This window comes from Opisthorchis viverrini (assembly GCF_000715545.1).
Source record: "Opisthorchis viverrini unplaced genomic scaffold opera_v5_2, whole genome shotgun sequence".
In the NCBI taxonomy this organism is placed as follows: Eukaryota; Metazoa; Platyhelminthes; class Trematoda; order Opisthorchiida; family Opisthorchiidae; genus Opisthorchis; species Opisthorchis viverrini.
The window spans coordinates 2,019,683-2,035,222 of NW_008751658.1; the positions used below are offsets into that span (position 1 = coordinate 2,019,683).

General features: G+C 42.4%; 1 protein-coding gene across 1 annotated transcript; it reads left to right on the forward strand.

The window, feature by feature from the left end:
- Positions 1–482: 482 nt before the first annotated feature.
- Positions 483–5,891, forward strand: T265_12480 (hypothetical protein; the record flags this gene model as incomplete). The annotated part of the gene is made up of 3 exons (XM_009164004.1): positions 483–775; positions 2,886–2,925; positions 5,616–5,891. Coding segments are annotated over 3 exons (609 nt in total), but the record flags the coding sequence as incomplete, so codon positions are not given.
- Between the last annotated feature and the right edge of the window lie 9,649 nt (positions 5,892–15,540).

A 15,540-nucleotide genomic window follows, 5' to 3' on the forward strand; every position in this document is an offset into this window, starting at 1 on the left:
TCCCAGGTGAAACAAATGAGCTGCAAGTTTATCGCTGAATGGTGCACTACTATCCATAGGAAACTAATAATCTAGAAAGACAGACGACTTTTTTTTGCAACTAATCCGAAAGCCCCAATGGTCAAAACAAGCTAAAGTCCGTGTATATTTCGCCACATGTTTTCGACGCCATTACTATTGAACAACTCACATAGGAATCACCAGGCTACGAGGTAGTAAGTGTAAGACTATCAGATGAGATTCGGTACCGAAATGAATAAGTTTGCTTTCTTCAAAATGGTATCGTGTTGTGATTCCGAACAAACGGGTCAGTGTGATTCCTTATTTGATTAGTCGTATTCAACTGTCAGCTATCTCGATTATTGAAAACCGGTCTTTTTTGCTCTTAATCCAGAGCGGCTTATTCAGACATTCATAAGGTGGACTTATCGGGGCGAGATGGCCCAAGTGGTTAGAGCGCGAATCTACTGACCGGAAGGTCCATGGTTCGAACCCGACCTCCGCCTCTCGACTTCCCGTGTGTAGACTTGGGTGACTTGGCAGTAACTCAGCCTTCGTGCAACCTTCGGGTGGCATGGCAGTTAGGCAACGAAAGGGTGCTACAGCTGAAAGATCTAGATTTTAAAAAAGATCTTAAGAAAGATATATGGTGGACTTATCAGGAATGGAACAATTCAACCTTAAAAACCAGTCCATCAAGTCTTGCACCTGATTGTAAACATTATGAACATAATGAGGGATCGGAATGCAAATGTGAGCGCAAAAAACACGATTGGTGTGCAAATAAAATTAGATAATTTTTTCTGGGTATTTAAACAGATTCACAGTCGGTCACGGGATCAGGCTTAAATATATGGGGAGTCGACTCTGGTCTCCCGATGGCGAAAAATCGACTGGTTGCGGTACCATAGCTAGACCCAGTGATAGCTTCTAACAGGCCTCTGCACATCTCCACGCTGATCACATTCTCTCGGGTGTAGATCAGCCTCAGGGGCTTGAATGAAGCACCGTGCAGGCCTTCAGCGGTTTGAACGCCGTGGACCGAAAGATCCGATCGGGATGCCACCACGCGTGGCCGACTAGGGAACGGAATTATCTTTACGACCCTGTCAAATCAGGCAAGTTATAATTTCACACGAGTCTAGCCCAAGGTCCAGTCAACATTCCTAATTCAGGTTACCACACGCTTTCTCGTTATGCTGCCTAACAACACTTTTCATTTGAGGCTATATCTTGAAAGGACATCTAGAGGATACGGTCAAGAGTGAAAATGCCTTCACCCACTGTTCCTGTCTTCAGAACTGTTAACCAGACGCGTGAGCTGATTTCGAATATCTAAACTTCTTGGCTGATTGCGCTGCTAGTACAAGCAGATGGATCTTGCGTGCCTTTTCCACTTTTTTAATCCAGTAGCCTCTGCTTACTAGACCCTGCGTAGCCATCGTTTCACTGTAATAGGCATATAGCTGGTCCAGTGAATACCCATCAACATATCAACAGCAGATCGAACACTTGCATGAGGATCGATATGCAGGCAGCTGGATTTTGCCTATCGTTGTATGGGTTGGATGTGATGTCCTTGTAAATGGTAAAGTGCAATAAGTTCTCACGAATAGAGGGCACACTGTAGCCTGGGTTGGAATGAGCTACGGAAAGGCATGACGAGCATTGTCCGTTATACATGGCTCAATGAATTAACTGTACAGTCATATAAAAATAATTTTATGTGCATACAGATCAAGAACGGTTAGTGTGTTTTTTTGGCAAATAGTGTGTACAGCTGGAAGTTTACGAGTTTTGTGTCCATTGTTGCCTTCAAGCATCTTGTTTTTGTTAATTTACATCAATAAACAGACTGATTTCAAAAAAATCTCGTTAGATTTTGAAGGTATTCCAAGCGTATTGCTCTCTTGGTAAGTGGTTTAGCTCTGTATGCGGGAAAGTTATTTGCGTCACTGTAGTTACAGTGTTTTGAGTGTCGTGCAAATAGACACTTGAAACACAATTTTAGTTTTTTCGTGCACACACCGCCGCGTCCAACTTGTGATACTTTGTTTTATTCTTCCACTTATTCATGTCTGAATCGAGGGAAATGAACAACGAAAGTTGGTGAAAATCAAATATAAGATGACGTTTGTGATAATATAAAAAAATTTCAGAAAATTTTGGAAGGGGAAGATTATGTCCGGGAGGACCACTGGTACTAACCCCAAGGGACCATCTTATGGTTGCGCGACTGTTGAATGTTCCAACGCTTCACTTTGTTGTCGTGAATCTTCTCATCTTTGCATTATTGACTGAAATACCAGAATGTGGCATAAATATTTGCACTTGTAAATCTAGACAGTGGAATTATCCGTCCATTAATGTGTTGCGTCTTCATCTCTATCCTCAGTAGCCTTCTCTTATAACATCTTATTTCTCACTTCTCTGCACCAAATTTCTCAGCTTCGTGCAACGAAGTCGGTTCATCAAGCCAGTGACTGCCACTCCCAAACGGTCGACATCATCCACAGGATGGTAGATCAATGCAAAAGTATGTGGTGGTCATTTCACCCAGGTGATGTGCATGCATCTGCACTGATTGAATGGGAAGATGTTTAGAACCACTAAGAAGCAGCTATCGATCAGTCTGCCGTTTGATGCTCTCACACAGAAAGGCTAAGAAAGTAATGTCAATAAAGAAAAACTTCACACCATGATACACTGGTTTCCTATTGGGAAGTCCCCATCCAAAGAGCCAACCAGCACCAGGTATAAAGTTGTGCGCTCGAAGTTTGAGTGACAGTGCTCACAGTCGAAGATCAAGACAACAACACCACTAATCAGCCACTAGCTGCTCAGGGATAGAGTGATCACGGGTTCTAATCACTTTCCAGTTTCAGGCGGAACGATATGCGAAAAAAATATCTGTACACTCGTCAAGTTTGTCTTGTGGGACTGGTTACAAAAAAGTTCTATGTACATGCAGAGAAGCAGTATGCCGGAGCTTGGAAGGAGATAGCGAAGTTGTCAATAAAAATCGCATAACAAGCAACAAACAAGTCCGGCGATAATAGGAGATAGTCACGAAGCCAAATTCATGCAGATCTAACGAAACGCTTGTTGTTTACTTCATATGTATCTATGATGGGAAGACTATTTCCTGGAAGAAACTTGTCCAGCAAGGCTTATTCACCGGACGTCTCAAAATGTCCAAGTTAGTTTCCACACTTGTATTTAAGTTGCTGCTCGTAAAATCATCAAATTAGGAAAATAAGTTCGAAATTCGGCAGAAAATCGCGGGGGAAGTTTCCTCACATCTGTCTGGGGTGTAGCAAAAAATCAAGTGGTCATTAAGGTTCTCATTACTAGTCCAATTGAATTTTGGGTTCACGTTGATCTGCAACAGAGTATCAACAGTTTGCTTTGGCTTTCCGTCATTTTGCTCCCACCGGATTGTCCTTCGACGACCGCCTAGTTTGCTTTGTTCTTCCTTCCCTCAACGCCACCACTCATATTGGTCTTGCTAATTGGGCATCCATTGTCATTGCCGTCTGTCACCTACTTGTACCTGAGTCATTATATGAGCTCACATTTGAAGAGGGGGTCATGTTTGCGGTTGGACTTGCAAGTGTGTTCGGTGGGGCTGCACACGCGGCGGTGTTTCAGCGTAGGTTACAACATGTTCTGTATCTAATGCCCTCTGGCGTTAGTCGGTTTGGTGGGAGACGAACAACCAATGTGTTAACAGGTTGATAAGAACTGAATGCTGTCGTTGTTGTTCTGGACCGATTTCGAGGAACGAATTGGTGTAGAAAGCCTACAATTTAGTTGCACTGTAATATTTTTCCACTGTGAAGTTTCACGGAATCCTATACGCTTGCTCACACATTCGATGTGTTAACGGTTGATAAGAACTGAATGCTGTCGTTGTTATTCTGGACCGATTTCGAGGAACGAATTGGTGTAGAAAGCCTACAATTTAGTTGCACTGTAATATTTTTCCACTGTGAAGTTTCACGGAATCCTATACGCTTGCTCACACATTCGTAAACCGATGTGTTAGAAATGGACTACATCTGTCCCGTTAGTCTTCAGTTTTTCACTATATCAAAATTTGTACCTGATTTCAATAGATTATTATCCTAGTCTAATAGATTTGACAACTACCTGAAGAAATTGATCATTAGATTTCACCATCACAAGTGATACATGAAGGCTGACGATGACTCAGCAATAGCCCACTACCAGTTTTACCTCATTTGGAGTCCATCGAGTAGCCGTATTTCCTTAATTTTAACCAACCTCCCATTATTCGAACACCAAACCGTGCGAATCTTGGATCTGATATTCGTTCACATGCGAACCTGTGAGTCATACTGGCATCGAATAAACACCCAGGTTTTGCGTTCCTCACATAAATCTACGGTGCAAAGGCCGTCTTAGAATGGGGTTAGGTTATTGTTCAGAATGACGAAGTACCTTCTTCTAGATGTAATACAGAAAGGTAGAGTTAATTCTTCTGGTTTATCGCTACTCGTCATGCGTTAACCAGCTCGGCTCAGTTATAAGAGCGAGATGAATTCGGCCTTTACTTCACAGGAAGGAATGCTGACAGGCCCTTTTCAGTTAAATGACCTAGTCAGAGATACTCTGACTGGGCTCTTAAAGCATTTTGAACCGACAGTCGCACCTATCGCGGTCAGTTTTAACTGATGAATGTACGTTAACGTCCTCGACGTGAATATCTTCACTAGTAAGGGTAAGTTTTGGGCCCTCTGTGTTAATCCAGAAAAATTCTGTGGATACCACAGCACAAACAAATTAATAGTTTATGAAATAAACCCGATTTACAAACCAATTTAATTTCAACGGGAGACTAATACGTTAAAGTCCTCGACGTGAATAGCTTCTCTAGTAAGGGTAAGTTTTGAGCCCTCTCTGTTAATCCAGAAAAATTCTATGGATACCACAGCACACACAAATTAATAGTTTATGAAATACACCCAATTTACAAACCAATTTAATTTCAACGGGATGTACGTTAACGTCCTCGACGTGAATATCTTCACTAGTAAGGGTAAGTTTTGGGCCCTCTGTGTTAATCCAGAAAAATTCTGTGGATACCACAGCACAAACAAATTAATAGTTTATGAAATAAACCCGATTTACAAACCAATTTAATTTCAACGGGAGACTAAACTGAGTCCCAGCTGAATCCCTCGTTTACGATATTCTTCAACTGACTGTGCGGCACAAAGCTCGCCTCATGTTTTTTCCGACACGATATTCAAGATATTGCAGTGTATTTTCTCGAAAGAAAACAACCCATAAGGCTGCTGAAGACTGACAGTAACTGAAATATAAGGCGGCCTTTGTACAGCACATTCAATTAAGGAATATCAGCTGGGATTCAGTTGAGTCTGCCGGTAACATCAAATTATATGTTGTGAATGAGTATGGTTAGTGAACTCTATCCAAATTGGGTTCAAGTAGAACACAAGCTTGACGGGATCTAGTGGACTGCATCCACATGATGAGCTGGCGATGGAAGAGCGAAACCCGTTGTGGGCTGTTCAAGGGTTTTCAGTAACCTTCTGATTGGGCTTCCCTCAAGAAACTAATAGTTTTAGCGAAAGACACTCATTTGCAAACAAATTTGGTTCTGTGAGAGACTCACATGGAACTCGGCTGATTATCTCGTTTGTGATGTTTCCAGGCAACTGAATGTGCTGCACCAGACCCCTCATGTTCCAGTTGCTACGATATTCGAGATGTCGCGACACATGATAGCTATCAAAACTAGATTTAGAAATACCCGCTGCCCTATTAGACCGTGCACTGCATGCCCGGGAACTGGTTTATTCTGGCTAAGGCAGGCAATACTTATGGGGCGGAGAGTTCCCAAGGTAAGTTGACCTGCCCTCTGCCCAAGTAGAAGAGCGTTTTTATCGATCGATGTACAGTGAAACATTCATTGGTGTTGAGACACGTAAAGATGGGGATAGGCCTTTGCGTAAAGTGGTCGCGTACATTCGCTGCATCCATATCAAACCATGAACATCGTTGTCTGAACTCATCTGACCAACCAAGTGATAAAAAACTTATCACCTGTAGCATGATCTGAAAATCACTGTATTCTAATCGAAGGACCATTCTCACGTACGAGCCATGTTTTGAGTCTCAGTTGCTACGGATGTCAGCAGTAATGCTCTTACAAACATCCGTCCAACGTTGGTTTGGGTGGCATGGGCCATAGTGCGCATGTACAGCCAGATGTTAAACATAGTCCATAGTAGTGGCCTCGATGTCCTAAGATGGGCGGCAAAGAGCGTGTTCAAACCACCAAAGTTGGGCATGTTGAATTAACTGCCTGCGTCGAACAATGCGTTGATGGTGGATCTCCTCATTTGGTACGAGGCTTTGGGCGCGTACACCCAAAATGTTTCCTAAAATGCAGTGGTCCAAAATCCCAATCTTTCAAGTATCTGTGTGCCGTAACGGTCAGTTTTGGCAAGATTGAAGAAGAACAGATTCGATGACATGCTCATAGATGGCAATCTTGGTCCTCAAATTAATTCCTCTTCCGAACAACGCCTCAGTTGTAGAAACGTTCTGCAAGCCATATCCAAGAGGATCTTGATCTCATCTTTAATCAAGCCATTTGGAGGAATGGTTAAGCCGAAGTTTCTGAACTCTACGCAGTTGGGTGCTGATGAAGGAGGTACCCTGGCTCTGAGGAATCGATCTCATGGTCAGTGAAGAAAACAAACAGAATCCATTGAGAACCTGCAGTAGACTGTGAAGTTCTACAGCGAAGGCGCCATCCACGAATTCTAGGTCCATGATAGACACATTTTATAAGACTTTCACCCCATGATGTCCGCTAACATCTTGGACTCAAATCCAGTCAGTCACAAAGGAAAAATGTAGAGCAGACAGCTGACAACCCCGTGTAATCCCAGACGACAAGCCAAAGTCCAACGGTTCTTCATCACACATACGGAAGGGCGCCGTCATGGTCACGTGGCAAGACATCAGTTGCCAGACTGACTTTACAGGCTTAACGTCCGATGTCGATATGTTACACACTGCTTTTTGGTTCACACAATGGAGCGTCACCCGGAAGCTGATGTATTGGATGACGGTTGACTGTTAATACTATTATAAAGCAATACATAGAGTGAAGACATGGTCGACAAAAACTTTTCCTGGGAAAGCTACTTGGCTAGATCTAGTGCCTCAGTGTCTTCTGCCATCGAGTCAGTTCATGAGAAGGATGGCAGATATTTCAGAATCTAGGTTCAATGAGACTACGCAACAATACTTAGGAGCAGGTTTATGGACTAAAATTAACATACTACTCCTGAGTTTGCTGACAACTCTTCAACAAGCCACCACAAGTTTGGCCCTCCATTGGGCTCATTAGGCAGGCACAGTACCCAAAGTTCATCAACACTTTTATAAATAAAGTGGAAAAACAAATGTGTTCTAATCGGATGGAATCACTTTACTGCCCCGAGGGTGAGCAGAATGGGTCGTGGATTGACGCGCGCTGAGTATCACTGCAGGAATACCATCTTTGCCATGAATTGTTCTGTTCATCACTTGATCGGTGATTCCTATTGGTTCTGATTCTTTTGAACAGCCACAGCTAGCGTCGTGCAACAAAGTAGTAGACTCAATCCTGGGTAGAGATGCGTGTCAGTGCATACGGTTTGAGTCGGTTCTGCTGATCGAAAAAGCCTCCCACCAATGTCAGGGATTATTTTGCTAAATGCGGTAAGTAGGATGGATTAGCCGAGAAGTTCTCTGCTTAATTACCGGCCTTTGACGCAGCATCCTCATCGGTCTCCTTGTTGGTCCAGTATTGACTTCGATCGTTTTTTAGCAATGCGGTAGGTTAACGCATCTGACACGGTGTATTCCGAGATTCAGTCCTTCTGTTGGCATTGGGTAGTTCCTAACTAGATAGTAGCTCCTCGCCACTGTATATTGACTTATTGGTGCCGCATAAAGCACGCTTAGAAGTTTCCGCCGATTGCATCGGATGGAAAGTGTCGCTTATTCGAGCAGTCGTGAAGGATAATATTGTAATATCGAACAGGATGCGTTTTCAAAGAGACCGTCAGACAATTATTAGGATCTTCTTGCACGACAAAGTAATCGGATCCTCATCGGTTACCTGCTCCTAATCACGCCTGTTCCACAGATATGTGAATCAATTTACCAGTTTATTGGTAAATAACCAATGAATTTCAAAAAGCCCAATCATAACTCAACGACATTTAACAGAAAAAAAATTTCCATAAAGGAAAGTTACAAAATTTCTGTCGGGAAACGGACGGGTTTTTTAGGGCCTTCGAATGGTGAAATTACTGCTGCATCGGCAAAAAAGTTTACAAGGGACTTAAGTGAGCCTCCCTTATAGCGTTTCAGATTTTCGGGTCATCCAAGCAGTGAATGAGCTTACCTCAAAGAAAAATCATCGAAGTTTACTGGCCGGCAACTTATTCAAGAAAGCCTACGATTGAGCAGTGTCCACAGTCGGTATGAAGCGGAATTACAAGAAAAACGCCAAATATCAGCCTCTTCAGCAGGTGATTACCCGAATTTGTTGGTAATTCTCAAAGCGTAATACACACAACTTCAGTTTCACTATTTTACATCAGCTAACCCTAACAGCTCAGGAAGACGGAAATATTGGAGACCGTTCGGGGCAGTTGATAACGAACAGGTTTGCGGCGTGTTGTTGGTCGAACCTCATTTGTAAAGCTATGCTGGTGTAAAGTAGAAATAGCTAAGACGAACCTCTGCAGAAGTGCATTTCCTAACAAGAAACCATTGAATTTTTCTTCAGTGGCACCAGGAGAAGAATAGTATCCCGGGCGAAAATACTAATTTAAGGAATATCTTAGAATAACGCGGCCCATTTACCTCAAGTAAGCTTGATCAAGCTACTCGAGAAAGAAAATTAGGTTGCTTTGTTTTTTTGTTTTTAAGTTATACCCTTCCTGAAATTCCTGCCGACATTCAAATTATTAGTGGGATGTTTCACTCGGCAAGTATGTATGGCTTGCGTAGATGGGCTTTCTCGAGCATAGGATTAAAGGATTTGAAGATTCAGTACCTCACATATTAAAGCTTAGGTTGGAATTAAACTGTCAACAAGCGGAATGCATCGGAGTATATGAGCTTAAGTTCAACAAGATGAATAATGTATAGACCACACTATACACTACTCATAAGGCTTCTGAAAGTTCTTCGACAGCCCACGACTGGTTTCGCCCTTCCTGAGGCCCATCAGCTAGGTGCAGTCCCCAAGTTTCCGTCAACCTCATGTTCCCCTTGAACCAAAATTGCAGAAATTAGCGAATCTCTCTATAAAAAAGTTAAATGTTCGCAAGTTGAAACATCCTTTCAAAGACTCTTTTCGGAACTATTTTGTAGCCAATTGTTTCAGGAAATATTTCTTAAAAGATAACTTTTTGAGCAGTTCCAAACATTTTTCACTTAATCAGAGAGCTGATTCATCTCTGAAAGAATCACTCACAGCTGACTTTTTTGCCCTACCTCGAATATCCAACAAACTGCTTCGAAAAGTTTTTTACCGAAACGTTTTTCAGTTAACCCCGAAGATTTCGGAGAGGTTTGGTAAACAATCGGTGGATTTATTGCTGGGTAACCTTTCGCTTTTGACACAAAAGCTTCGTCAGGCCCGTTGAGCGAATCCCCAAGGTTCTCCTGTACGGTAAGACAGCTTTAAAAATGTCTTAATAATAGCTCAGTGAATGACAACCAGCAAGGAGACAAGGTCTACTGGCTCTAATTTACAAAGAGCAGGGTTGCGTTGTGACATTTTTCTGTTGTACACTAGATGGCAGAATGCTAGACATGACACCAAATTTCCGGATATCGGACGTTGTTCATCAAACTGTGGGCTCAGCACATGCCCAGTTTCCACGGATTACAAAATACTGGTAAAGGTGATTCCGTCCATTGATTGTTTTCTGGCAGATTTCCAGGAGAATTTCAGTAAGAATAGTGACACATTAAGTAGGACAAGTTCTACTCACAGAAGGTAGTTTTTGATTAGATAATTCTATCACGTCTGTAAACTAGCGTTCGTAGTGTCCTGAAGACTAACGACACAGTTTGATTTCGGAAAAAATGGGCAAACTGCTGATGGCTGTGACTCACAGCAGAGCAGGGGGCTAAAAATGGAGTTCCAGATTGTTGGGGTTCAGAAACATAAATGTGGATGAATCTAAGTTTTGGCGGAGCACAGCTCACTTTGCCATGGTTTGCCCCAAAGCACCTCATGTGTCCCTCTCGTTAGTTATTTTGGGATATCAGCACCTTTACGACGATTTGCGTGAGACTAACAAAGTATGATGTTCCGTTCTGAGTTCGATGCATATATAAACATACCCAAATTTCATCAACTAAAGCACGTAGTCCTTCTAGAACTAGGTCACACGAGTTTCTAGTGTGATGCGTTGACTTTCACAAAGTGATTGTGCCGAATACGATGAAAATAAGAAATAAAACATGAGGCGCTGCGAATGGAAAGATGTTTTTGCATCTAATTCGCTTGTTGTGACGGTATCCATAATCACCCGGAACTGGACGTTGTGGAGTAACTTCGGACCATTTGTACCTAGCAAACCAGATTTAAATCAGCTCTGACTCTGATCTTTTCTTGAAACCACAAGAGTGAGTTGATCTGTCCTTCTCTCTCTCCGTTGATTTCTAGGCCCCGATGGTAATGTTCATTTCCGGTTGGGGCATCATATTCCACAGTATAGTTGTTTGTTCATAGCCTCAAACATCTGGTTTGTTCGTTTTGTGAGTTATGTTTGCCCCTGTGTGCGAACTAAACGACTTGGAGCGGAACACTACTCACATAGTTACTGCTCGACAGCCCACGACCAGTTTCACCATTCTTCGTGTGCATCAGGTAGGCACGTCCCCAATTTTTTCTGTAAAGCTTATGTTCTAATTGAACCCAAACTGCACTAAATTGGTTAACTATACTCATTTGCACCTCAGTTTGGATTGGACGGGAGATTCAACAGTCTTTTTTATGATATTCTTCAACTAACGTTGTTGCACAAAGACCGTCTCATCTTTCACTTTTTGCGCTGTTCGAAGACTGCGCCTACCCGATGAAACACAGGAGGCTCGAAACCGGTCGTGAGTTATCGAACATTTACCAGCGAACTTGTGAATAGTGTTCCGTCAAGAAAGTAGTAGAGCCTCGAATAGCAACGAAACTGAAACATGCATTCCATTTAGTTGAAGAATTTATCCAATTCAGCGGGATTTATTGGTGTTTGAAAGTGGGTATATATTGATTATGTCAAAGTAGACCAAATATCCTCGCAAGCCGGATTAACTCATCCACGGCTGCAAGCTTGAAAGATCATAATATTAACAAAACCTCGACAGTTGACTTAATGACAAAGCGGATGAGTAAGTTCCAAAGTTTTTGGATTAAAATCGAGTTTGAATAAAACGCACTGGATCTTGACTGCATCGTTCTTAGTCCACTTATCTCCACCCTTTCCACATACGAAAGAACACAAACGAACGAAAAGGGGAAAGAATAGATAATCTGAAGGTTAAACGTCAAGCCAGTTCAGATACCAACCGATAGGTCCAAGCCGTCCGATAAATACCATGTAAACTTTCATAAAGGAAACTACTTATGAGGTTGCTGAAAACTCGTCAGCATGTTAACACTTCTGATCCTGATTTAATCACCACATCCCAATTCAACTGAACATCACGAATCTCTTCAGCTAAAAGTTCTACAGAAATGCTCCCAAATTGGGCGATATCCGTTCACCGATATTTGACAACGACGCACTATGAATATCTGACCGATAAAAATTACAAAAGCATTTTGACTACTTGTATAACACCTTGATGGCATTGGCCCGACCAAACTATCTTAGGCAAAAGAGTGGTTAGCTGCTAATAGCAAAGATTCTAGGTCGAACGCCCGTTAGTCTTTGTGAAAAAAATTAATTGTATCACTTACCTGAAGCTGTAGAAATGAAGGTTGTATTTATCACTACGAATATTTCGAGTATAGCCAGAATCTCATTTATTTATCCCAGAATTGAATCTCAGACAAAATTTTGGAGAAGATTTTGATATGGCAGTTAAGGGAGCTAATCCGGGCTAAGGTAAACTTAGTTTCAAATGTCGCATAGAGCCGAACGATTTAAAGGGTCAGTTTCTATACAAGCGGAGACTGCCTCCTGTTGACCAGGTGACACTTAGGATAGTAGCCTCAGTTTTAAGAAAGGCCTGGTCACTTCCCGGTGCCGCAATAGTGATTGATACTTCTTGGACGTTTACTTGCGCAGTGTATACATGAGAGTTCTATGTTCATGTAGCTTCGGAGGGCTAAAATTCAGAATTCAGTCTAAACTTCCTCTCGCTGTTTTTTTCTCGAGTCTCGTGTTATAACCTGGCCAGTTTGGTGACCTGTTCACTTGGCCTGATGAAGCTTTTTGTGTCAAAAGCAAAACGCTGCCCAAATAAAAACTACCGATTGTTTATCAAGCTCTTCTGAAACGAAGATTTTTCAATCGGTTCCAAACCTTCTCTAATTGATATCCATCCTTCCTTTTTGAAGAAGAGGTTCCGGGACAAACTCAGCTAGCCACAAAAGTGTCTGCTCTTGAGGTGTGGATTGGTCTAAATGTTACTAAGTGGAATTGTGAACTTAGTTGTCTAATTTTTCACTGAAATATCTTACAAGCACAACACCTCTTCTACCCAACTTTTTCTTGATTTTTCGCCCAAGCCAAAAAAGTATACTGAAGGTTATCGATTCTGCGTGACGATTTTGAGAGAGAAGGGTACGCAAATCGACAGTTTTGAATATGCGGTCATTCGTCTCTCTCCCTGTCGTTTACAAGAAACTAATAAGTGCCCATCCTTTAGTTACAAAGCAGAGATTTTGCTGAGAATTTGGTTCTACTACCCGTATTGTTTACAGAAAGAATTCCGAATAAAACGCTGCGTTTTTGGCTGACTTCTGTGCCACCTTGATGTGTCAGTATGATATCACGAAGCAAAGGCATCATCAAACATCAGTCGGTTTCTTCCAGCTGCTAAGTTCGCTCTTATCTACCGGCCAGTTACTATGGAGCAACTGGATTTGCTGGTAGTGAAGTGCGGAAAATATGCATGGTGCTAAATGGATGCGTTTGATAAATAATTTTCAAAATGAACCTGGGATTTCTTGTAGAATTTTCCGTGCACTTACTAACTTATCCTAACAAGCTAGGATAAGCTAAAATAAGGTTCGCTTCTAAGTCCTACTCGCTAGCTATGTGAACCGTTTGGCAGGCGCATATTACGGAAAGTGGCAGCCTGAATTTAAGAAACCAAAAAATTGTTTGCCCGATCCTTCTACGTCCAGCTGATGAGTCCTAATTGAGGCAAGGTGTTTCTTCTGACTGGGCTTTTGAAATCCGACCAAATCAATATAAAGAGCTCTGGATTTTAGCTACCATCGTTTATGCAAGTTGCTTATGTGGTGTCCAGTTTTAGGTGCTTTCAATGGGAAATCTAGTTGGCTTTTTACTTCTATGAGTTGTCTGATTTTGAGAATGACACTGATCAAACTGGTCATTTAATTCTAACAAATGTGGTTTATTGAAAATGCCTGCTCCTACGTGCTGGTTGTTCACCAAGCTTGTAATACTTTTAATGTGCTGTACTTCCCGTGCTCACTAAGGTCGGAATTAGATGCGGTGTGTGTTCATATATGCAGAATCGATAAAAAATAGCACGTGTCACCGTTTTAATGTCACCTTGCTTCATCTGGTAATCCTAGCAATCCCCATCTATATTGTTACTTCAAACAAGCCGCTCAGCAGCAGTGTTGTGTAATGTAGGTAGTTCGGGTGCGCTCAGTGCACTGACGATGTCACCTCGATTGGTGCTGAAACGTTTGCAATCCAACTGCCAAGCTCCGCGAACAGACCAACAACCAAGCCGCTCAGTCTGTTATTTGCAGTGCTTGACACTCACTTGTTCAGAGAATGGGCAGTGTCATTCCTAGGTATGAAGTCGTGCTGATTCCGCTCAGTCTGTTATTTGCAGTGCTTGACACTCACTTGTTCATTCCTAGGTATGAAGTCGTGCTGATTCGGTGCTGTTTTTGGCTTAATTCTTTGGGTATTTTGTTGACTTCACATCGAGGACAGACAACAGATTCACAGATTCACAAGACGCATCGGGATCACAACTGAGTTAATTTCAGCTCAACTGACATTTTGTCAACATGAACAGGCACTTCGAATTCCGACTCCTGTTGGTGGTAGGTTTTAATTTATCATGAAAGTTTTGTTGGCGGCGCCACTTCGCTTTCAATTTTAAGTACCACATGCTTGGAAATCGCTATTTTACTTGTACTTATCTGCAAATGGTTACATTACAACAGCTCGATGGTATGTTTGCTGGTCTTGTCATTGTGAAGACTCTGGGACGTGAGCATTGTCACCGTCACCGTTTTGGTTAACTGATCATCTGTCGTGCAACGAAAAACAAACTGTGATTTTATGGATGCGCTTTTATCGGCAGGATAGAACCACTCCAAGCAAGATTCTCAGATTAGTTCGAAATCCAACGGGGATTTATTGAAATGACGCTAGATATGTTTTCATCATTTGTTGAAAATACATCTTGCAAACAGGTATTTATGTGTTCCGAGCCCCAATAATGAGCAGAATTTTAGCCGTTCTGTAATTTATGTCTAACCGAGGACTACTTATCAATTTGTCCACATTAAATTTCCCCTGTTGGAGCCATGGAATCAATGCAAGCGCGTCAACAGTTTGACCATCTCCGCTTTTCACAATTCGAATTGTTCACATAAAAGAGACTTACAGGCTGGGTTGTCGCAACCTCCTACAACACATGACTAGATTCTGATTGGTTCATTTTCGCCGTTGATACTCCTGCCTTTTCGCATCCTCTTCCCTTGCTTTATTCGTTCAGGCAAATTAACCCGAAGTTAGTGTGGCTACCAACACAAGCACATGCCACACGTAAGTCCTGCTGTGATCAGGGCACAAAAACAGGAGTGTGGGGGTGGTCCTTGTGCTTCGATCCGCATCTGCCAGTCCTTCATTCCAGGCTCTGTTGGATCAAAGGATTTATTGGCCTTGGGGCAGAGCGACAAAAAAGATGTGCAACAGGATAGGTGGGAGAAGAAAAACTCCGAATAGCAGGAGGGGGTAGACTCCTTCCACACTCTCCTCAGGCTTTATGTTGACCAGATGCAATGGATCAGCCTATCAACCGATGGTAGATCGTTCCTTGTCCTTCCCACACGAGTGATCGGGGAGGCAGGGTGGAGTGTGCCCTAACTGGAATCATTGATTCTACTGATGCCACAGATGGACAGTCTGCTTTCTGCCTTTGGCCATTAACGTGCAACATTCAGTCTATTGTCCGCTCTTTCTGGAGCAGTGCCAGGAATCGTGCCTCGGGGTACCCGGCTGAGACTCACGTTTTGCTCGGAGCCATTTC